This window comes from Orcinus orca, chromosome 6, assembly GCF_937001465.1.
Source record: "Orcinus orca chromosome 6, mOrcOrc1.1, whole genome shotgun sequence".
NCBI lineage: Eukaryota > Metazoa > Chordata > Mammalia > Artiodactyla > Delphinidae > Orcinus > Orcinus orca.
This window is the reverse complement of record NC_064564.1, coordinates 84,491,255-84,515,466: the sequence shown is the minus strand read 5'-3', so window position 1 is coordinate 84,515,466 and position 24,212 is coordinate 84,491,255. Positions and strand designations below refer to the sequence as shown.

At 39.7% G+C, this 24,212-nt stretch overlaps 1 protein-coding gene across 5 annotated transcripts in view; it reads left to right on the top strand.

Annotated features, from left to right (window-relative positions):
- The window catches only part of GNE (glucosamine (UDP-N-acetyl)-2-epimerase/N-acetylmannosamine kinase), a 40,564-nt gene that overhangs the window by 3,023 nt on the left and 13,329 nt on the right, over positions 1-24,212 (top strand). The window contains exons 1-5 of one of the 5 annotated variants that reach the window (XM_049710742.1): positions 3,120-3,248; positions 5,724-5,786; positions 16,560-17,011; positions 20,190-20,342; positions 22,692-22,904. In XM_049710742.1, the coding sequence (XP_049566699.1) occupies positions 5,749-5,786; positions 16,560-17,011; positions 20,190-20,342; positions 22,692-22,904 (856 nt within the window). In that variant the 5' untranslated portion in view covers positions 3,120-3,248; positions 5,724-5,748. Of the gene's footprint in view, positions 1-3,045; positions 3,249-5,723; positions 5,787-7,833; positions 11,756-12,479; positions 12,513-16,559; positions 17,012-20,189; positions 20,343-22,691; positions 22,905-24,212 lie in introns of those variants that run through there. The other 4 variants (XM_049710743.1, XM_033431108.2, XM_004271432.4 and 1 more) reach the window with 4 other exon arrangements.

Below are 24,212 nucleotides of genomic sequence, written 5' to 3'. Positions count from 1 at the left end.
TTTTTACTTCCAGGGCTCTCATAACCCTACATATATTTGAAAAGTTGATGGCCAGCAATTTTCAAAATTGCACTTTTAGGTTTGATATTTCTAATGCCTTTGAACTTTCCCATTTTACCACTTAATTCAGAAACATAATTAAGAGCAGTTAAAAAACAAGGTATGCAACAACAGTGTAGCATAAGTTACTAATTGCATGATACACACTCTGTGTATTTATAAAATATATTTGTATTTATATGTGTGAAGAACTGTGTATTTATTTGTATATGCATAGTTTATCTGCAGAAGGATAGATAAGAAACTAGTAATTCTAAGCATTCAGGGAGAAGAACATGTCTGGGAACACAGATGAGAAGACGTTTTGCTCTATAGCCTCCTGTGCCTTCTCAGTTTTAAACCATGTGAATGTACTACCTAATAAAAAGTTAAATAAATTTTTTTTTTTTTTTTTTTTTCTTTTTGCTGTACGCGGGCCTCTCACTGTTGTGGCCTCTCCCGTTATGGAGCACAGGCTCCGGACGCGCAGGCCCAGCGGCCATGGCTCATGGGCCCAGCCGCTCCGTGGCACGTGGGATCCTCTCGGACCGGGGCACGAACCCGCGTCCCCTGCATCGGCAGGCGGACTCTCAACCACTGCACCACCAGGGAAGCCCAAGAATTCTCCTCTTAACAAAGGATTTTTACCATTATTATTTTTTTTCTAAGATTTAACTTTATTCCTTAAAAAAGTTTTGGCCTTAGTAACATTGTTTTATTTTTCATAGTTTGTGTATATGGCTACTTTACATTCAGTTTTGGTATAATAACCTTTGAGTTACTTGGTAAATACTAAACATTTTAGAATTGCCCAATGGAAAGTTTACTATTCTCTTAAAATAAATACAAATTTATCAACCATGAATGATTTGCTTTGCCTCACCCAGCAAATTAAATATCACCAACAATTTATTCAGCTCACATTTAATGATGAGTGGGAAAAGATTTATGTACAAGAACACTTAGGACAACTGATTCTGGAAAAATATTTTTGTCTCTTTGGTTAGGTAGTGCTTAGATCTCACAAATACAACTCACTTGACAGAATGCTCGCTTCACTATCTTACAAATGCTTTCCATTGGGTGGAATTAGCTCTTACTGGAGATTATAAATTCTGAATGGGCCTAATGATGGGCAATTTGTGTGATTATAGAAGTTCTAGCCTACGAGAGATGAGATATCAACAGCAGAAGGCTACTGATGAGATTTCCACTGAGTTTCAGAGTCTGCCCTGATTGAAAAGGTAGCTTCCCTTTTATTGGCATCCTTACTCAAGCTTCTCTGGATTCCTGATTGCAAATTCTAAATATTGATACACTTCCAGAGACATAAGCATTGAGATCAGTCCGTGAAGTGAAATTTTACATTTATATAAGGAAGTTTTAAAAGCTCCTTGAAACATAGCTCTTATCCCTTGCCCCTCGTTTTTACTTTTTGAAAGGAGGGTATAGAATTGTGGGGGGATGGGTGGGCAAAGGAGTTGAGCAATAGTATATGTGTGTATTATGGGGCCACAGTGCTCAGAGGGAGGCAGCCACGAAGAGGGGTGGAGTAAGGAGGAACTGAGGTTTACGCGAAGGCTTTCCAGAAGAGATGACACTTAGCCTGAGTTTTAAAGGATGAGGAAGAATCCAGGCAAGAGGGAAAGGAAGTTTTAGGTAGAGGAGCTTGCATCTACAAAGGCACAGAGATATGGAGACCCACTGGTTGAACTGCAGGCACTTTGGCATGGCTTTGGTTCAGAGTGAGGATAGTTGTAAGGGGACAAATGGTTGGAAGGATGAACTAGGTCCAGATCAGCAATTTGCAATTTATCCATAGGTGGTATATCCTGTTTAGCAATGTAATCAGATTTATAAACTTTGGAAAGATCACCCTGAAAGTTTTTGGGAGGCAGGGCAAGACTAGAGACAGGCAAACCACTTTGACAGCTGTTAGAATAGCTCTGACCTAAGATCAGGGATTGGACTAGGGGATGTTCTGGTGGGTTGGGGATGGAGAGGAGATTGATTTGAAAGATATTCATTCCGGAGGTTGAACTGACAGGACTGAGGAGGTACAGGGTGAGGAGCAGAGAAGACAAGGATGTCAAGGCATTTGGATGAATGGAAGTTCATAACAGAGTTAGAGAATAAGGAAGGAGGAACAGGTTTGGAAAAGAAAGTGAGTTCAGTTTGGGACAGTGACTTTGACGTGCCTATGGGACCGGAGATAGCTGGTAGGTATTTGGAGTTGTCAAGTGTGTAGGTACTGGCTATGGATGCTAATGAGGCCTTGAAGGTAGGGGTTTTTGTTTCATCTTACTCATCTTTTCCTTAGCACTAATCACAGTGCTTTGTATATAGTGTGTAGCATGAGGGTGAATAGCTCACATTGCTTATAGGATGTGATCTTGAATGTTGGGGAAGTAATTTCCTCTCTTAAGACTTGTGTTTTTCTCTTTCTGTAAGTGGGGGAGTTGAACTAGATCAGTGGTTCTCAACCAAACTTTCCCTCTAATCTTGTATGTTGGGATCAATTGTGAGGAATGGCAAGTAATTTTTAGTTAATAATAAAGAGCTGATGTTTGCTTGCCTTTTAAATGAGAGTTGATTTATATTAAACTGTTTTTAAATTGCATTCCAGCATGCTTTCTTAAGAGAAAAGGGTGGAGTCATAGTTGGTCTGCTGGAATTTCATAACTTGATATACCAGTGGGTGTGTCACACAGAAGCGGGGTGGAAAAGTTAAGAATCACTATACCAAATGGTGCTTAAGGACTTAAGACGGCAAAATTTTACGTTTATATCTAGGACCTATCATTCTGATTATAAAGAATTTTTATTTTTTGTGTCTATAATGTCTTTTAAATTTATTTTTTACTGAAGTATAGTTGAACTACAATGTTGTATTAATTACTGCTGTACAGCAAAGTGACTCATTTATACATATATATACATTCTTTTTCATATTCTTTTGCATTATGGTTTATCATAGGATATTAATTTTTATTTTTGCAACTTCAGGAACTCTATTTTAAGAACCTCTCAAAAAGAAAACAAGTCATGGAGAAGAAGGAGAATAACCGAAAGCTTCGGGTTTGTGTTGCTACTTGCAACCGTGCTGATTATTCTAAACTCGCCCCAATCATGTTTGGCATTAAAATGGAACCTGAGTTCTTTGAACTTGACGTGGTGGTACTTGGCTCTCACCTGATAGATGACTATGGGTAAGATGAAAGCATTTTCTTATGATATTCTTCATTGCAACACGATGTACCGGTGAGAACTTTGGTCTTGGAGCTGTGTGGACCCGGCTTCAAATCCCAATTCTACCACTTAGTTTTTAGGTAGCCTTGGAGAAGTTGCCTAGCATCTCTGAGCCTCAGGTTCCTCAGTTATAAAATGGAGTGAAAACTTGTGTTGTAGGTTATTGTGAAGAATGGAGATAGTGACATAAAGTATCTATACAGGGATGCTGCCTGTTAGATGGTTGGTAAATTATAGCTATTATTATTATTACTTTTATTTGGTATTACATCCGGAAATGCCATTTATAAATATATGTTGTGTGACTATAATGTGATTCTATGTAGTCTGTTTTGTGAGTTCTAATGCTAATCCTATATTAAAAATGCATATAAAGTAGTAGATATGGAATAAGATTTTAAAAATCTAATTGATCCACAAGATAAAGTAGAATTTTATAATACCGTTACCATTAATTCTTTCTTTGGTGACATTAGGTTTGTTATCGATCACACTCTAAATATGAAAAACGAAACTTGGGAAATCTTTGAGGGAGCAGGTGTATAAACCAAAGGTGAACATTTTGTTACATGTAATAAAGTGGCATTTAGTACACCCTTGTGGCATGAAAACATTAATGCAGCCTCCAAAGTATTGAATATGAAAGAAGCTTGTGTTAAGGTAAAATTGTCTTTTTAAATGTCCTTTAACAATAAGATAATAACAGCAAAAACAAATAAAAACCTGCCCCCCAAAACCAGTTTAGCAATTTGCTCTAAGAAAATACTTTTAAAGACAAGAGAAGAAACTTATGGAGAGCTCAAAAGTTCACAGATTTTTAAAATGTGAAATGAATTCTGGCTGTCTAAGAAAATCCACTTGGGTTTTCTTACATTATTGAACAGAGATAGGACAAAGTAAAGGAGAAATTTTAGCTAGAGCCTGAGGGGGAAGTCTAAGTGTGTTCTTTTACTTCTGTGAGAAAAGTTTGGCAGAAGACTAGTGGGGAGAGGCTTTCAAGGAGATTGTGGTAGGTTTCTTATCTGCCTACCACAGTAATTAAGCGGGGAAGGTAGTATTTGTCAGGTGAGACTGCTGAAATGGAAACTTGACTAGTACTTAATGGAAATGTATGTCTACAGTGCATTCTAGCACAAGAAATTGGTTGCTTCTGGGGAGAAGAACTGGATAACTGGTAAAACAGAAGTGAGAAGTATCCTTTTCACTGTACAAGCTTTTGTATCTTGAGTTTTGTTTTATTTATCTATTTATTTGTTTATTTATGGCTGCGTTGGGTCTTCGTTGCTGCGTGCGGGGCTTCTCTAGTTGCAGCGAGCAGGGGCTACCCTTCGTTGTGGTGTGCGGTCTTCTCATTGCGGTGGTTTCTCTTGTTCCGGAGCACGGGCTCTAGGCTCGCAGGCTTCAGTAGTTGTGGCACGCGAGCTCAGTAGTTGTGGCTCATGGGCTCTAGAGCACAGGCTCAGTAGTTGTGGTGCACGGGCTTAGTTGCTGTGGCATGTCCATTCTAAATGTCATAGTTTGCATCTACTAACCCCAAACTCCCAGTTCATCCCTCTCCCTCCCCCACCACCCCCTAGGCAACCACAAATCTGTTCTCTATGTCTGTGAGTCTGTTTTTGTCTTGTAGATAGATTCATTTGTGCCATATTTAATTTAATTTAATTTAATTTAATTTATTTATTTGGCCACACCATGCGGCTTGTGGGATCTTAGTTCTCCGACCAGAGATTGAACCTGGGCCGTGGGCAGTGAAAGTGCCAAGTCCTAACCACTGGACCACCCGGGAGTTCCCTGAATTATCTATTTTTTCTTGATTCAGTTTTGGTGGGCTGTATGTTTCTAGAAAGTTGTTCATTTCTTCTAGGTGGTCAAATTTGTTGGCAAATAATTTTTCATAGTGTTCTCTTATGGTTTTTTGTATTTCTGTGGTATCATTTGAGATTTCTCCTTTTTCCTTTCTTATTTTGTTTATTTGGGTTCTCTCTCTTTTCTTCTTGGTGAGCCTGCCCAGAGGTTTGTCAATGTTGTTTACCCTTTCAAAGAACCAACTCTTGGTTGTATTGATTTTTTTCTATTTTTTAATCTCTATTTTATTTATTTCCTCTCTGATCTTTATTATTTCCTTCCTTCTGCTGACTTTAGGTTTTGTTTGTTCTTCTTTTTCTAATACTTTTAGGTGGTAGGTTAGGTTGTTTATTTGAGATTTTTCTTGTTTTTTTGAGGAAGGCCTGTACTGCTATAAACTTCCCTCTAAGAACTGCTTTTGCTGCATCCCGTAGATTTTGTATGGTTGTGTTTTCATTGTCATTTGTCTCATGGTATTTTTAAATTTCTGTTTTGATTTCCTTATTGACTCATTGGTTTTTTAGTAGCATGTTGTTTAGTCTCCATGTAATTGTTTTTTTCTCATTTCTTTTCCTGTGGTTGATTTCTAGTTTCGTGCCTTTGTAGTCAGAGAAGATGCTTGAAATAACTTCTATACTTTTAAATTTGTTGAGGTGAGTTGTTATTTGTTTTTTTTAAACATTTATTTATTTATTTTTGACTGTGTTGGGTCTTTGCTGCCGCACCAAGGCTTTCTCCACTTGCAGTGAGCGGGGGCTACTCTTTGCTGTGGTGCGTGGGCTTCTCATTGCAGTGGCTTCTCTTGTTGTGGAGCACAGGCTCTAGGCGTGTGGGCTGCAGTAGCTGTGGCATGCGGGCTCAGTAGTTGTGGCTCATGGGCTCTAGAGTGCAGGCTCAGTAGCTGTGGCACATGGGCTTAGTTGCTCCACGGCATGTGGGAATCTTCCCGGACTAGGGCTTGAACCCATGTCCCTTGCATTGACAGGTGGATTCTTAACCACTGCGCCACCAGGGAAGTCCCGAGGTGAGTTTTGTGCCCTAGTATGTGGTCAATCCTAGAGAGTGTTCCATGTGCACTTGAAAAGAATGTGTATTCTGGGTTTTTTGGATGTAAAAACTGTCCTGAAAATATCAGTTAAGTCAAACTTGTTCTATTGTATCATTTAGGATCTCTGTTGCCTTATTGATTTTCTGTGTAGAAGATCTGTGCATTGATGTGAGTGGGATGTTAAAGGCTCCTACTATAGGGCTTCCCTGGTAGTGCAGTGGTTGAGAGTCCGCCTGCCGATGCAGGGGACACGGGTTCATGCCCCGGTCCGGGAAGATCCCACGTGCCGCGGAGCGGCTGGGACCGTGAGCCATGGCTGCTGAGCCTGCGCGTCCGGAGCCTGTGCTCCGCGACGGGAGGGGCCCCAACAGTGAGAGGCCCACGTATTGCAAAAAAAAAACCCAATTGTCTCCTACTATTATTGTATTCCCATCAATGTCTTCCTTTATGTCTGTTAATATTTGTTTTAAGTATTTGGGTGCTCCTATGTTAGGTACACATATGTTGACAAGTGTAAAATCCTCTTCTTGTATTGATCCTTTTATCATTATATAGTGTCCTTCTTTATCTTTCTTGATGGCCTTTGTTTTAAAGTCTGTTTTGTCTGATATGAGTATTGCAACTCCTGTTTTCTTGTCATTTCTGTTTGCATGAAACATCTTTTTCCATCCCCTCACTTTCAATCGATGTGTGTCCTTTGCCCTAAGGTGGGTCTCTTGTAGGCAGTGTATTGTTGGCCCTTGATTTTTAATCCAGTCTGCCACTCTGTGTCTTTCAATTGGAGCACTCAGCCCATTGACATTTAAGGTAATTATTCATACATATGTATTTATTGCCATTTTAAACCTTGTTTTCCAGTTGATTCTATGTTTCTTCTTTGTTCCTTTCTTTTTCCTTCAGTGGTTTGATGATTTCCTTTTCTTTTATGCTTGTGTTTTCTTCTTTTTGGTTTTGTGAATCTGTTTTATGTTTTTGATTTGTGGTTGCCCTGTTTTTCAAGTATGTTAACCCCTTTCTATATTTGCTTGCTTTAGACTGATAGTCATATAGGATCAGACACATTCTTAAAAAAAAAAAGCAATCTACATTTTCTTACTCTCCTTCCCCACATTTTGTGATTTTGATTTCCTTTTTTACAACTTCACGTTTATCCTTTTGCCGTTCCTTGTGTTTATTGTCACTTTCACAAATAGGCTTTTTAAAAAAAATCTGTATATTGGCTTAAGTGATTTACTTTCCTACTGTGATTTCCTCCTTCCTATATCTTCTTGCTTCTTTTCTATTTAGAGAAGACTTTCAATATTCCTTTTAGCATAGGTTTAGTATTGCTGTATTCTTTTAGTTTTTGCTTGTCTGAGAAATTCTTTATTTCTCCTCCTAAATGATAATCTTGCTGGGTAGAGTATTCTAGGTTGCAGATTTTTCCCTTTCAAGACTTTGAATGTACTTTGCCACTCCCTACTGGCCTGCAGTGTTTCTGTAGATAAACTAGCTGATAGCTTTATGAGGGTTCCCTTGTAATTAACTCTTTGTTTTTCTCTTGCTGCCTTTAGAATCCTCTCTCTAACTTTTGCCATTTTGTTTTGTTTTGTTTTTTGTTTTGCGGTACGTGGGCCTCTCACTGTTGTGGCCTCTCCCGTCGTGGAGCACAGGTTCCGGACGCACAGGCTCAGCGGCCATGGCTCACGGGCCCAGCCACTCCGCGGCATGTGGGATCCTCCCGGACCGGGGCACGAACCCGTGTCCCCTGCATCGGCAGGCGGACTCTCAACCACTGCGCCACCAGGGAAGCCCCAACTTTTGCCATTTTTATTATGATATGTCTTGGTGTAGCTCTGTTTGGGTTCATCTTGTTTGGGACCCTCTGTGCTTCCTATATCTGGATATCTGTTTCCTTCTTTAGGTTTGGGAAGTTTTCAGCCATAATTTCTTCAAATACATTTTCAATCCCCTTTTCTCTTTCTTCTTCTTCTGGAATTCCTATTATACATAGATTGGCATGCTGTATATTATCCCATAGGTCTCTTATATTGCCTTCTTCGTTTTTTTGTTGTTGTTGGCTTTCTGTCTGCTGTTTTGATTGGGTAATTTCCATTATTCTATCTTCCAAATCACTTACTCTTTCTTCTGCATTATTCATCCTGCTATTCTTTGCTTTTAGCTTAGCTTTCATCTCGGCAAATGAACTTTCTAATTTTTCTGGGCTCCACCTTATAGTTTTTAGTTCCTTTTTACAGTACTCTGCATTTCTGTGATAGCCTTTCTTAATTCCTTCAGTATTTTCATTACCTCCTTTTTGAACTTGGTGTCTGTTAGACTGAAGAGGTCTGTTTCATTGTTTGTTCTTTCAGGGGAATACTCTTGGTCTTTTAACTGGGAGTGCTTTCTCTCCTTCTTCATTTTGCTTATATTTCTTTTACTCTGTGAGTTTAGGTGGAAAATTATCTACTCTGGTCTTGGAGGGCTATTTATATGTGGGAGCGTCCCTGCATAGCTTGTGTGGATTTAATTTTTTTTTGGCGTGAGGGCTGTTTTTAGTTTGGATGCTTGCCATCTCTTTCCTCAGCATGTGCTCACTGTTATCCCCTTGATGGGGGTGTGCAGGTGTACGGCCCGTGTGCGCTCCTGGGAAGGTGGGGGCAGCGGGTGGCACCTGGTCGAGGGATTCTTGGCAGCAGTGGCAGCAGGCCACGCACACTCCCAGGAAGGTGGGGGCAGTGACCAGCGCCTGCTCACAGGACTCTCAGCGGCAGCAGCGGTCTGTGCCTGCCTCTAGAGTCCGAGATGGTAGTGGAGGCTCTCGCCTACCCCTGGGGCTCATGTAGGCAGTGCCCTGCCGCTGGCTAGTGTGTGAGCAGAGAAAGAAGCTCCTATGGCGGTCCCGCCCATCTCCTTGTGTGCCACCCAGCAATGGCACCCTGCCTCTCTGGCGGGCCCAGGCCTTCTCCCATACGACACCCTAGTCCCCTCAGGCTGTCTCCACGCAGCCAACCCCAGTCCTCTCCCCGGGGAGTGACCTCTGAAGCCCGAGCCTCAGCTCCCAGCCCCCACCCGGCCCAGCGGACCAGCGTCTCAGGCTGGGGAGTGTCGGGCAGCAGCACTGACATTCGGTGCAGTTCTCTCTCCCTTCTACCCTCCACTGACCAGTTGCTGCGCTCTCTTCTGAGGCTCTGAAGTTCCCCCTCCCATCCCGGCTGATCTCCCCACCAGTGAGGGGACTTCCAGTGTGCGGAAACCTTTCCTTTTTTTACTGGTCCTTCCCAGCGGCGCAGGTCCCATCCTGATTCCTTTCTCTCTTTATTTTTCTTTTTTCTTTTGTCCTCCCCAATTACATGGAGATTTTCTTGCCCTTTTGGAAGTCTGAGGTCTTCTGCCAGCATTCAGTAGATGTTTTGTGAGAATCGTTCCACATGTAGATATATTTTGATTTAAACATTTTGATATGTATTTTCTGTAATATCTTCCATAAGATGTTACGGAAAAACCCGAATGAACTTTTTGGCCAATCCCATATTTGTGGAGAAGGTGAACTCCACATCCTACTCCTCCAGTTTGATCCGATCTCAGCACACTTTTTTAAGAGGCTAGGGATGTTTCTAAACATCCTACAGTTCATGGGTCAGCCCTCCACGACAAAGAATCTGTCTGGCCTAAAATGTCAATACTGCTGACATTGAGAGACCTTGCTCTATGGTATTTCCCCCACAGAAACATGAAGAAAATGATGGGAACAATGTTGTATTTTGGTCTGAAAGGTTGGCTTAATCATTAGCTAAGTGACTTGCTCTCCTATTAAGGTTAATGTCAAATAGGTGGGATTCAAATTCATGCTTAGCAAAATTGCACATGACTTCATGACTCCATGACTTGGTATTTCAGGAATGCTTGAGAATTTTAAAGTCATGCATGCAAAAATCTGCTGTACTTTCTTTTCTGTGTGTGTAAGTAAATAACCTTCTTTCTCTCTCTTCTTTCTCTCTCTCAACACACAGTATTTAACACAGATAGAGTGCCCTGCACTGTATGCTCAACTGGTGCTCATTGCATTGTGAAGACTTTCCCATACCAACTAGTTTCTCATTTAGAGAGGGTTAAAAATGACTGTCGTAGACTCAGAAGGATTAATATTCTAATAACTAAAGGAAGTTGTGCTGGATAGAAAGTGAAAATAAAAACAAATTAAGGGGAAAAACTTAGAATAAGACTGTCAAACATGCTAATTAATTGTGGAGGTGGGAGTATCTTCTCTGGAGGAATTGAGTAATTTTTAAGTCTAGTTGACTCTAACAGAATAAGTATCTTCAGCACAATTATGCATAACTTTGGTATCTCAAGACAGCAGATAGTTGGCACTCTTTATGCAGCTGTCTGAGCATTTTTCTGCAGGAAGAGACATGGTAGGGGGACCATCCCAAATGTAAAAGCTGAGGAGAAAACTTAAATCCCTCAAGGATCAGATTCCTTCTGCTATTGGAGAGGTGAAGTTTGAGAACTGCTAATCATATTTCTTTATACTTTTAATATGCAACAGCACAAAGAAAAATAATCAGAAAACAACAACCGATAGATCATTCAACTGATTTTCATCTAAGAATGATGCTTCCAAATTAGAGACAAGGTTATTTAAGAGGAGGAGGAGAGATACTATCAGTAAAGATTAATGAGAAGATTGGTTGTGGTGGTGTGGGTACCATGACAGCCCCTACTGCTGTGCAGAGGTTCAGTTTGGGGACTTAAGACAAATGCACTGGATCAAGTCTAATTTCATTTAGAGATTATATCGGTGGCCTAGTTTTGTTACAGTCCCATAGTTTTTGAAAATGTTCAAGTTTGGCAGCAGTTCAGACTAAATACTTAAAACATGTTTGTTTAATACATGTTTAATACAGAACTTAGTTTAAAAATAAACTCAATATTTCAGTTTAATTCAGGGCTTAGCAAATTCTTCAAGTATATTTGGTGTTACGGGACATAGTGTTTTGTTTTTTGAGATGCTATTTCAAGGGAATTCTGATTCTGGTTCCTGATTCAAACAGTTAGGTATGAACATTCTGTAGGCGGGACAGTCTCAGAATTAAAGCTATGTTGCAATCTTAGAAGAAATACTGGCCAGAGGTTTCCAAATTTGGTAAAAAAACAAACGAAAAAACATCGATGTACAGATCCAGAAAGGTCAACAACCCCTAACAGATAAATACTAAGAAAACTACCTGTAGACAAAATCATAGTCAATTTGCTGAAAACAAGAAAATCTTGAAAGCAACAAGACAAAAATTACATTTCTTACAGGGGAACAATGATATGAATGATAACTAACTAACTCACTGTCTGACAGTGGAGGCCAGAAGACAGTGGAGCATCTTTAATGTGCTCAAAGGGGGAAAAATAACTCCTGTTAACCCAGAATTTTTTATCTGTGAAAATATCTTTCAAAAATAAAGTTGAAGAGAAAAGCTAAGCAAATTATCACCATCAGGTATATACTACAAAAAAATGCTAAGGCAGATTCTTCAAACTGAAGAGAAATGTTACCTGTTGGGAACTTAGATCTACAGAAAGGAGTGACTAGAAATGGTAAAGTACATGCATATATATAAAAGAAAGAATGTCTTTAAAAAATACACCTAATTTTTTAGAACAGTTTTAGCTCTAACAGCAAAATTGAGCAGAAGGTACAGAAGTTTCCCGTATACCTCTCTTCCCCTATACATGCATAGCATCCCCATTATCAACATCCCCTACCACACTTCAGTGGTACGTTTTTTACAATTGATGAACTTCCACTGACACACTGTTATCACCCAAAGTCCATAGTTTACATTAGGATTCAGCTTGGTGGTGTAAGTTCTCTGGGTTTGGACAAATGTATAATGGCATGTATCTACCATTATAGTATCACACAGAGTCATTTCACTGCCCCCCAAGTCTTCTCCTCTACCTATTCATCCCTTCCCCCCAACAGTCTCCTGGCAATCAGTGATGTTTTCACCATTTCCATAGATTTTTGCCTTTTCCAGAATGTCATATAGTTGGAATCACATATTATGTAGCCTCTTCAGATTTGCTTCTTTCATTTAGTAATACGCATTTAAGTTTCCTTCATGTATTTTCATAGCTTGATAGTCATTTCTTTTTTCACTGAATGATATTCCATTGTGTGGATGTATGATAGTTTATTTCTCCATTCCCTTACTGAAGGATATTTTGGTTGCTTCCAAGTTTTGGCAATTATGAATAAAGCTGCTATAAACATTCATTTTGCAGATTTTTGTGTGACATAAGTTTTCCGCTCGTTTAGGTAAATGAAGGAGCATGATTGCTAGATCGTATGGTAAGAGCATGTTTACTTTTGCAATAAACTGCCAAACTGTCTTCCAATGTGGCTGTATCATTTTGTATTCCCCGCAACAGTGAATGAGAGTTCCTGTTGCTCCACATCCTTGCCAGCATTTAGTGTTGTCAGTGTTCTGGATTTTGGCCATTCTAATAGGTGTGTAGCAGTATCTCGTTTTAATTTGCATTTCCTTGATGACATATAATGTGGAGTATCTTTTCATATGCTTATTTGCTATCCTTATATCATCTTTGGTGAGGTGTATGTTAAGGTCTTAGGCCATTTTTATTTATTTTTAAGTAAATTTATTTTTTTTCATTTTTGGCTGTGTTGGGTCTTCTTCGCTGTGCGCGGGCTTTCTCTAGTTGCGGCGAGCGGGAGCTACTCTTCATTGTGGTGCGCGGGCTTCTCATAGCAGTGGCTTCTCTTGTTACAGAGCATGGGCTCTAGTATGGGCTTCAGTAGTTGTGGCACTCAGGCTCAGTAGTTGTGGCGCGCAGGCTCAGTAGTTGTGGCGCACAGGCTTCATTGCTCCGCAGCACATGGGATCTCCCCGGACCAGGGCTCGAACCCATGTCCCCTGCATTGGCAGGCGGATTCTTTTTTTTAAAGTGAAATGTGATTTATTTCAATGTTTTTTTAAATTTATTTTTTAATTTTTGGCTGTGTTGGGTCTTCGTTTCTGTGTGAGGGCTTTCTCTAGCTGTGGTGAGCGGGGGCCACTCTTCATTGCGGTGCGTGGGCCTCTCACTATCGTGGCCACTTTTGTTGCGGAGCACAGGCTCCAGACGCGCAGGCTCAGTAGTTGTGGCTCACGAGCCTAGTTGCTCTGTGGCATGTGGGATCTTCCCAGACCGGGGCTCGAACCCATGTCACCTGCATTGCCAGGCAGATTCTCAACCACTGTGCCACCAGGGAAGCCCGGCAGGCGGATTCTTAACCGCTGTGCCACCGGGGAAGCCCTTTAGCCCATTTTTATTTTTATTTTTATTTATTTATTTATTTTTGCAATACGCGGGCCTCTCCCTGCTGTGGCCTCTCCCGTTGCGGAGCACAGGCTCCGGACGTGCAGGCTCAGTGGCCTTGGCTCATGGGCCCAGCCACTCCGCGGCATGTGGGATCTTCCCGGACCGGAGCACGAACCCGCGTCCCCTGCATCAGCAGGCGGACTCTTAACCACTGTGCCACCAGGGAAGCCCCTTTAGCCCATTTTTAAATCGGGTTTTTTATTGTTGAGTTTTAAGCTTAGGGGTCAAACAAGAAATCCTAAGGGAAATTAGAAAATGTTTTGAATTGGATAATAAATATTGCAGTATATCAGACTTCCCTGGTGGTGCAGTGGTTAAGAATCCACCTGCCAATGCAGGGGACATGGGTTCGAGCCCTGGTCGGGGAAGATCCCATGTGCCACAGAGCAACTAAGCCTGTGCGCCACAACTACTGATCCTGCGCTCTAGAGCCCATGAGCCACAACTACTGAAGTCCGTGCACTGAGAGCCCATGCTCCGCGACAAGAGAAGCCACTGCAGCGAGAAGCCTGCGCACTGCAATGAAGAGTAGCCCCTGCTCACTGCAACTAGAGAAAGCCCGTGCACAGCAACGAAGACCCAATGCAGTCAAAAATAAATAAATAAATTTAAATTAAAAACAAATATTACAGTATTTCAAAATTTGTGGGTATAGATTAAGCAGTGCTTATGGGGAAATTTATAGCTTTAAATACTTACGTGAAAAAAGAGAAATTTAGAGTCAAGGATCCATTTCCACTTTAACAAACAGGAAAAAGAAAATTAAGCCCAAAGTAAGTAGAAGGGAGGAACGGTAGAGTGGAAATCAATGAAATGTAAGAGTAGATTAAACAGTAGAGAAAATTAATCGAGGCAAAAGTTATTTCTTTAAAATAATAAAATTGACAAGCTCCTGCAGAACAAGAAAAAGGGAACACAGTATTTACCAATATAGGATAACAAAGAGGATATCATCTTGATGTTACAGCCATTAAAAGAATAAAAGGAGAATATTAGGCCAGTAAATTTGACAGTCAATTTAGATGAAATGGACAAACTCCTTGAAAAACACCACTTACCAAAATTGACAGAAAAAAATAGAAAATCTCGATAGCTCTATATTAAAGAAATTGAATTCATTATCAAACACTTCCTATAAAAATAACTTCCTACCAAGTTGGCTGCACTTTTGAATTCTATCAAACTTTTAAGATCCTATATAAACTTTTTCAGAAAATAGAGGAGCCACGGGACTTCCTAGATTATTTAATAAGGTCAGCATAATCCTGATATCAAAACCTGAGAAAGACATTATAAGAAAATTCAGATCAGTATCCCTCATGAATTAGACATAAAAATTTTAAACAAAAAATTAGCAAATCATATCCAGCAATATACAAAAACAGATAATACGTCATGACCAAGTGGGTTTATCTCAGGAATTCAAGATTGATTTAACATTTGAAAATCAATTAGTGTGATTCACGTATTAACAGAGTAAAGTGGGAAATCAAATGGTACAGATGAACCAGTTTGCAAGGCAGAAATAGAGACACAGATGTAGAGAACAAACTTATGGACACCAAGGGGGGAAAGTGGGGGTGGGATGAATTGGGATATTGGGATTGACATATATACACTAATATGTATAAAATAGATAACTAATGAGAACCTGCTCTATAGCACAGGAAACTCCACTTCACTGTACAGTAGAAACTAACACAACATTGTAAAACAACTATACCCCAATTAAGAAAAAAGGCGGTGGGTGGGGGGACCAACACATTCATCTCAATAGATATTAAAAAAGCATTTGACAAAATTCAACAACTAGTTATGGTAAAACCTTTAGCAAACTTGGAATAGAAGGGAAATTCCTCAGTCTGATAAAGACCACCTGTGAAAAACCTATAGCTAACATAAAATTTGTACTTTTCTCCAAAGATTGGTAACAAGGTAAGGACATGCACTTTCACCCTTCTCTGTGTACTGCATGTAACAGCCAGTGCAATGAAACGAGATATAAATAAAGGCACAAGATTGTCTTTATTTACAGATGACATCATAGCTTTTGTAGGAAAATCCAAAGGAATCTATAAAATGACTACTAAGGCATCAGTATGATGTATGTAAAGAATCCTTCATGATCTGAGAAAATATAGTGTTAAATGGATTAACTAGATTACAGAATTGTACTATGATGTGTTCTCAACCATGTTGAAATACTATGCATAAAATGGCTAGAAAGAAATCAAAATGGTAATACTGATATTGCCGAGTGGTAGGTTTATGCATGATAATTTTCTGTGTTTTCCAATTTTTAAACAATAAATGTATATTTAGAAAAAAAAGTCGGATCTTTTAAAATCTAGTCATAACAGGCAGGAAACTTTAAGGCATTGAGAATTGCTGTTGTTACTGAAGCATGAAACAGACCTGAAACTGCATTTCACAGCCAATTTAAAAACCTACATTTTCACCCCAGTCAGAATTATGCTGCATTAATGGTAACATACAAAGAGAATTCAGGAGATAATTTCCATCATTCAGAAATTTATATTATAGTGACATGTCAGGTATCCTGGTTCCATACTACTTTTTTTAATGAGCTCTGCTTTTATAAGTAATTTTTTTCTATTAAGTAGCATATTTTTTTAAAAATTTATATATATTTTAAAAAAGAAAGAAATAGTTGTGACCACTGTAAAATTTACTCTCTCTTTTCCTGATAAAAACATTCTCCCTCCAATATTTCTCCCTCCAGGTGCTCACTGAAGGGGGCACAAGTGAGACCTCCCAGGTGCGGGATGTGTTGATCTGGGTGGTGGCTAGAGGGGTGTTTGTGTAGAAAAATTAATTAAGTGATCTGTATATTTATGGTCTGTGCTTTTATTTTTGTGTGTAAGTTACACTTCAGTTCATTTATTTTAACAAGGAAATTTTGTGAAATATTTCTCCCTTCAGGGTTAATGTTGATGTTTTTATAGCCCTATACTTAAGAACATGCTCTCACATTGTTATTTCTCTCCTGCTTTAGAAACACATATCGCATGATTGAACAAGATGACTTTGACATTAACACCAGACTACACACAATTGTCAGAGGGGAAGATGAGGCAGCCATGGTGGAGTCAGTGGGCCTGGCCCTTGTGAAGCTACCAGATGTTCTTAACCGCCTGAAGCCTGATATCATGATTGTTCATGGAGACAGGTTTGATGCCCTGGCTCTGGCTACGTCTGCTGCCTTGATGAACATCCGAATCCTTCACATTGAAGGGGGGGAAGTCAGTGGGACCATTGACGACTCTATCAGACACGCTATAACGAAACTGGCTCATTATCATGTGTGCTGCACCCGAAGTGCAGAGCAACACCTGATATCCATGTGTGAGGACCATGATCGCATCTTGTTGGCAGGCTGCCCTTCCTATGACAAACTTCTCTCCGCCAAGAACAAAGACTACATGAGCATCATTCGGATGTGGTTAGGTATGTATCAGACTTCATTCAGTCTAATGGTTGCTTTTGTCCGAAAGTTCGGGTATGCTTCTGTCCTTTGGAAACTACTGTGGGTAGAATGTTCCATTAGCAATCAGAAGGCCAAGGTTTTTAGTTCATAGATCTCGCCCAATGGTATGACTTCACCTCTCTGAGACTCACCTTTTCTATAAAATAGACTTAATGGATTGAATTTTTTAAATGGAATGCTTTTAATCCATTAAATATAATGTTATAGGTGAATATTAGTTACAGGGACCGATCCTGATATATCAAAAAGGAAAAAAAAGCAAGCTATAAAATTATACGTATAATGATACATTTTTATAAAAACAGTAACGTAGAAAGGTCGGTAAGTATGTGCACCAAGTCATTTATAATATTCACTTCTGGTTAGTAGAATTAAGGTTTTTTTTTCCTTTATTTTGCTTTTTTAGCTCAATGAAACAAATTGTTATTTTTAATTTTAATGCCTTTCTTATGGGCTTGTTGGAATACTCAGATGAGATAATGGATGTTGAAAGCAGTTATAAGGGATTATGATTATTATTAAAAAGCAGAAGTCATAGTTGTACCATTAGAGATTGTTACCTCTGTAAGTAAGCCTTAAGGTCTGAAATCTTCAATGATCAATGATCTAGATTCCTGGAAATTATTTTTGCTACTCAGAGGCAAAGAAAATAGGTTTACACACAATGTCTATTAGTTAATTTATAGTGAGAGTACTATTTAGAGGGCCAATCAGGACTAATCGTCTATTTAGGTATTTAGGACTTTCCTCTGTGAAGAGGTAGATCTGTTGAATAATGAAGTTAATAGTAAATTAATTTGGTGATTGTGTAATCAAAGTGATTGTGTATATTTTAAATCCAGATCACATTAGAACAGGAAATAAATTGGGTTTTTCTACTATATAAGTTAATCCATTCTATATATTTCTTATCCTTGGACAGATTCATAGCTATCAGGGAACCTGTCAAGATAATGCTGATGGAACAGGCTTCTGTCTCTTCAGTCTCCCCTTTCTGCATGCTTCTAAGTAAACATTCTTGCATTCTGTTCTGATTATAGTGTTAGCTCACTATGTCTTCTGAAAAACTTTGTATTTCTGAAAAACTTGTAATGAATAGAAAATAACCCTTATAAAGCAGAATACAGCAAAATAGTACTTGTAGGGCTTAAGGTTCTCCTTGGAACCTTTTAAGCAGTTTGTGAAAAGAAGAATGACGAAATAGCAAAAACTAGATTTTTTTTTAAACCAGTGGGGGGGGAAAAGACATTGAGCCAAAGCCACCTGTCCCTGGCAATAATACCTTTTGTGCAAAGCCTGTACCTGCTTCTCAACCTGCAATTTCTGACGTTATCCTTCTGCTTATAAGAAAAATAGTATTGAGTAAGCCACTCAGAACATGCAGCTTTGTAACCAGAACATTAATAAATAACAGTCCTAATAAAAATATTAGCAAAGTTAAAAAGACATGTTACATTCCTAATATTGAAAGAAATACCACAGTAAATATAGAACTTTTTGACCCAAAACCAAGTAATGGTACCGTAATGGAAACGGTTGTGTGGAAGGGCTGAAGCTGCTGAGTTCTGGAGACAAAGGCAGATAAATGTCAGAAGTCATACATCGAGGACCAGGTGCAGGCTTTGCACAAAATGTATTATTGCCAGGGATGGGTAGCTCCAGCTCATCGCTCTGTGTTTTCTTTTTCACTGTTCTTTTTTACTACTTTGAACAAAAATTTAGTAATTATATCCCCACCCCACCCCCAGTTTAGAACATGATATGGGACCAGTCATTTTTTAAAATAAAATTTTGGAGCCTGTAGTCTTTTAAATCAAATACTACTGAAGATTCTTAGTAAAAAATTTCTGTTACCATTAAATCATAAAAAGTAACTGCTGGGCTTCCCTGGTGGCACAGTGGTTGAGAGTCCGCCTGCTGATGCAGGGGACACGGGTTTGTGCCCCGGTCCGGGAAGATCCCACATGCCGCGGAGCAGCTGGGCCCGTGAGCCATGGCCGCTGAGCCTGCACGTCTGGAGCCTGTGCTCTGCAGCGAGAGAGGCCACAACAGTGAGAGGCCCATGTACCACACACAAAAGAAATTAATAAATTTAAAAAAGTAGCTGCTACTGATTGAATTTGGATTAATGATAAACATAATTCATGATAAAGTTGATCATTAAAATTAATATCACAAATAAATATATTCTTTCATTAAAAATAAGTGAGTAGGGGGCTTCCCTGGTGGCGCAGTGGTTGAGAGTCCGCCTGCCGATGCAGGGGACACAGGTTCGTGCCCCGTTCCGGGAAGGTCCCACATGCCACGGAGCGGCTGGCCCCGTGAGCCATGGCCGCTGAGCCTGTGCGTCCGGAGCCTGTGCTCCGCAACGGGAGAGGCCACAACAGTGAGAGGCCCACGTACCGCAACAAAAAAAAAAAAAAAAAAAAAGAGTAGAAGAAAACAACAAAACAAACAAAAAAATAAGTGAGTAGAGCTCATCTTCAGTTTTATAGGATAATATAGGCCCTGTTGCAGAATTCTTTGTGTTATTTGGCATGGCACTGTCCATCCAAATCTTTTACACTTTACATTTTTGCTGAGGAACTGTCCTTGGGATCCCAGCCTGGGGATGAGTGAAGCCTTTCTAGGCCTTTGAACAGAATTAGAAACACTGGTGGTTTGTTGAATCTGGTGGGCGATAGTGGGGAAATGCCTATGCATTATACGAAATTTATTTCATGCTCAATCAATCTCTAAATGCCCTGATTTGCAACACATTATTACTCATTAATATTGCTGATAATTCATTAGAAACACTAGTTAGAAATTGGGAAGAGTCACATTTTTCTAACGCTTTGAAATATTGTGAACTTTAAGACAATGAAGTCTAGTGTCTACTATTTAAAATTATGTATTTTGTTTGTGGTAGCAAGCACCTTTGTAAAACGTTAAGTTCCCTGAAGAATCCTTGGACTTGTTGCTGTAAGTTCTTATCCTTTGATCCGAATTTGGATGCCCTGCTTAGAATGTGACAAATTGTTTTTTCCTCAGAATTTTAAAACATAGACTTTGGGGTCTTGCTTTTTAGAATTTGCTTCTTCCTCCTTTAAGATTCTTAACTAATGAAGCAATGTGGTTTGATTTTTCTTTAAACAGGTGATGATGTAAAATCTAAAGATTACATTGTTGCACTACAGCACCCTGTGACCACGGACATTAAGCATTCCCTAAAAATGTTTGAACTAACATTGGATGCACTTATCTCATTTAACAAGCGGACCCTAGTTCTGTTTCCAAATATTGATGCAGGTAATTTAACTTGAAAATGAAAGTATGCCACCTACCTTTCCAGTTTTATGTTTCTATTATGTCTTCTTTTGACCGACCTTCCTATCTTGCTCATCTTATCATTGAAGGCCATTCTATTCTGAAATGCATTCTGATTTTCAAAGGATCACCGATTTTGCAGTAGATTGAGGAGTTTGTGATATTATTAAGTCTAGTAGAAACTTAATAGGAAAGAAATAAATACTTAAAAAAAAATCTCAAATCTCCATTCTAGTTTCACGTTTAGTCTCTTCCCTCCAGTTTCCATCAACGAGAAAATGCAATAGCCAAAACTATTTTTTTTTTTTTTAGATTCCATATATATGTGTTAGCATATGGTATTTGTTTTTCTCTTTCTGACTCACTTCACTCTGTATGACAGACTCTAGGGAGGGAGACACAAGAGGGAGGAGATAATGGGGATATATGTATATGTATAGCTGATTTGTTATAAAGCAGAAACTAACACACCATTGTAAAGCAATTATACTCCAATAAAGATGTTAAAAAAAAATGCAATAGCCAAGAGATATAAACCTTAGAAGCTGAAAGAGTGTCTCTAGGAAAGTAATGATCCTACTGACTGCAGTAAAATAGCCATTATTTTTATTTCTTGTTCTCTTATTTATGTTAGCTATACCTTAATTTAATCTTGAGCTTAAGCAATTTCGATCTCTAGCTCCCAACCAGTTGATCCTTAAGCCTAACCTGATTGATCACCTACTGGTGGATGGAACCAGTGCTAGTAAGACCTTAGGTTAATGGTAGGGATATATAAATGGGAAATGCCAGAGCAGGGCCTGATACTGAGGGATTTTCAGATACTGGTTATTATTAGCTGATACCACTCATTGCTGAGCTCTTAGGCATTTTTTGGTAAAGGAGGCAGGATCCCTTCTCTGCAGTGCCAAGATGTCACCATCTTACACTGAAAGAATCCTTCCCTTAGTGTGTCTTGAATAATCTTTTCCGTTAGGGGGAACAAAGTAGGGTGTTAGTAGGAAAAAAACTTTAAGACCCCCAACCCAGATTTCATCCAGGTTATGTATCAATATTTCAAAAACCTTAATATTTATTCTTTTCTAATCCCTTAAATTTTTGCATAAATATTTATAATGTAATTATATCTCTTCTTCAGTATTGTCAGTGATATTGTTTGTAATATACCTTCCTTATTGTATATACTTTAGAATTTGAGATTTTTTACCCCTATGAAAGGAAAGGGTCCCAGGAATGCCTAAATCATGTCTGCCACTCGCCTCTCCTTTTCACAGGGTTTTTGATAAAATATACACAAGGAACAAGAGGGAAATAAGAATCAAGGCATCACTTTCTCATTATCTGACTTAGTGCCCCATTCCCTAATGTAGGCTTTTCTGGAAAACAGGTTTAGTGCCTGTCGTATAGGGCCAAAGAGAAGCCTTCAGTTGAACCCAAATCTGAACCTTGGAATAGTAGCAGCTTCTGGCGTGCCCTGCACTACACGAGTTCTAGGTAATGACTGGCATGTTCTGGCAGGAGAGAAGTGGCCGGGCCTGCTCTAAGGAGTTAGCCCCTGAGTCTGTTGCCTGCCTTGCCATGGAGAAAGTTAAAAGGAGAACACATGCATGCCCAGCTTCTGTTAAATTCGCGGCTCCTGCACACCAGTGGACACAGTGTGGTCGTCGTCCTGCCTTGTAACTGATCAGATTAGCCTCCTTGCCCGCCTTGGTCACAGCCACTAGGAAAGGGTGAGTAGAGAGGCAAGCAGAGGGACACTGAATATCGTCTCCCCCTCATACATCTGTAACTTTTCAAAACAAAGTCATGCATGTAAAGTAAAATATCAGCCACAGTTTCAGAATCTGTATTTGCTTAGAGCTTGTTTAGTCCACGTAAGTGGGAGCGCTTGCTGTCCCATCGAGCTGTCGTTACTGTAGATGTGAGCATAGCTGAGGCAGAGGCCCTCTGATCGGCTTGGTACGCGGAGCCCGAGACCTTTCCATTTAGGAACTCCTGGCTTAAGAGACAGAGACTGTTGGCCTGTCTTGAGCCTCTTAATTGGTGAGGTAAGAGCTTTTACTGGGGTGTTAGTATTTGTTTTGTGGAGTGCTGTTTGAAGAGACCCACTGCTGCTGTTTAAAGTTTCTAGACGAGTTGAAACACAGGGCTGACCAGATGTTTTGGATGTTCATCATTCATGAAAAGATCAGTAATTAAAAGGACTGTTTCCCTAATAACTGTTATGAGTTTTTATGAGGGATATTTCTTTAAGTGGGGCTATACTTGCCGATGAAAATTGTTCCTTTATCTCGTAAACCATTTAACAGTTGGTTCTTTTCATTTTCACAGGGAGCAAAGAAATGGTTCGAGTGATGCGGAAGAAGGGCATTGAGCATCATCCCAATTTTCGTGCAGTTAAACATGTCCCATTTGACCAGTTTATACAGCTGGTTGCCCATGCTGGTTGTATGATTGGGAACAGCAGCTGTGGGGTACGAGAGGTTGGAGCTTTTGGAACACCTGTGATCAACCTAGGAACACGTCAGATTGGAAGAGAAACAGGTATTTACCTTTGCTTATATTTCAACTGACTAAGCTTAATACATTTGTATGAGTTATTATAAAGTATGCACGTATCAGTGCTGGCATGTGTGTTTATCAATAAGTGAGTGAATGAGGTTAATCACCAATTGTAGCTGAAACCTATAGGTAGCACACATCGATTACCATATTTTTTATTGTCTTTGTAATATCAGAGCTAAGAGTTTCTTAGTTAATTATGGTCTTTGATGGCTGTGTTTAAGAGAGAATGTGGTTGAATGTGTTATATGAATGCCAGTCTTTCGTTTTCCTGTGCCCAGTAAAATGAAGAAGGGAATCAACAATAATTCTTACACTTTTGGTTTGAGTAGTGGGGGTGTTCTTTCCTGATACGGAGTACCCTGAGGACGGAATAATTTGGGAGTGGGTAGAATTAAGAGTTCTCTAATGGCCATGTTAAGTTTGAGATGCCTATTAGATATGAGTGGAGATGGCAGGTTGGCAGCTATGTTGTTCCAGGGAGAGTTGAAGTTGAAGATACAAATTTGAGAGTGATGGCGTATAGATGGTGTTTAGTTAGGATATCAGTTCAGCTGCTGTAACAGAGAGACCCAAAATAAGAGTGCCTCAAATAAGTTAGATTTTCTTTGTTTCTCACTGTAAGTCATCAGAGACTTAGCCTCCATCTATCTTCTTGATGGTTGCTCCATCTCTTGCTGTCAAGTGCACATTTTAGCCACTGGGAAAGGAGGAGAGGGGAAGATGGCCTTCCCTCTAAAAGCACAACTTGGAAGTTGCAAGTATTTCTTCATACATCCTATCAGAATGTCGTCACATGGCCACATCCAGCTGCAAGGGTAGCTGAAGAATACATATAGCCTTTAGCTGGGTGATTAGATGCCAAGCTAAAAATTCTGCTACTGTACAAAGGATATTGAGGATAATGACACACTGTGCCAGAAATGGTATTTAAAACCAAGGGATGAAATGAGATTACCCAGGGGGAACATGTAAATAGGGAAGAGAATGGAGCCTAGGACCAAACTCTGGAGCCCTTCTGATGAGGAGGGAAGGGCCAGGAGGGAAGACTGAAAAGGAACTGCCAGAAAACCGGGAGTGTGATATTATTAAAGCCCAGAAAAGAAAGGGTTTCAAGGAGATGGTGTTGAATGATGCTGAGAGTTCAAATAAGATGTGAACATTGGATTTGGTACCAGGGTCTTCTAGCAAAAGCAGTCTGTCCTGGGACTTCCCTGGTGGCGCGGTGGTTAAGAATCCACCTGCCAAGGCAGGGGACACGGATTCGATCCCTGGTCCAGGAAGATCCCA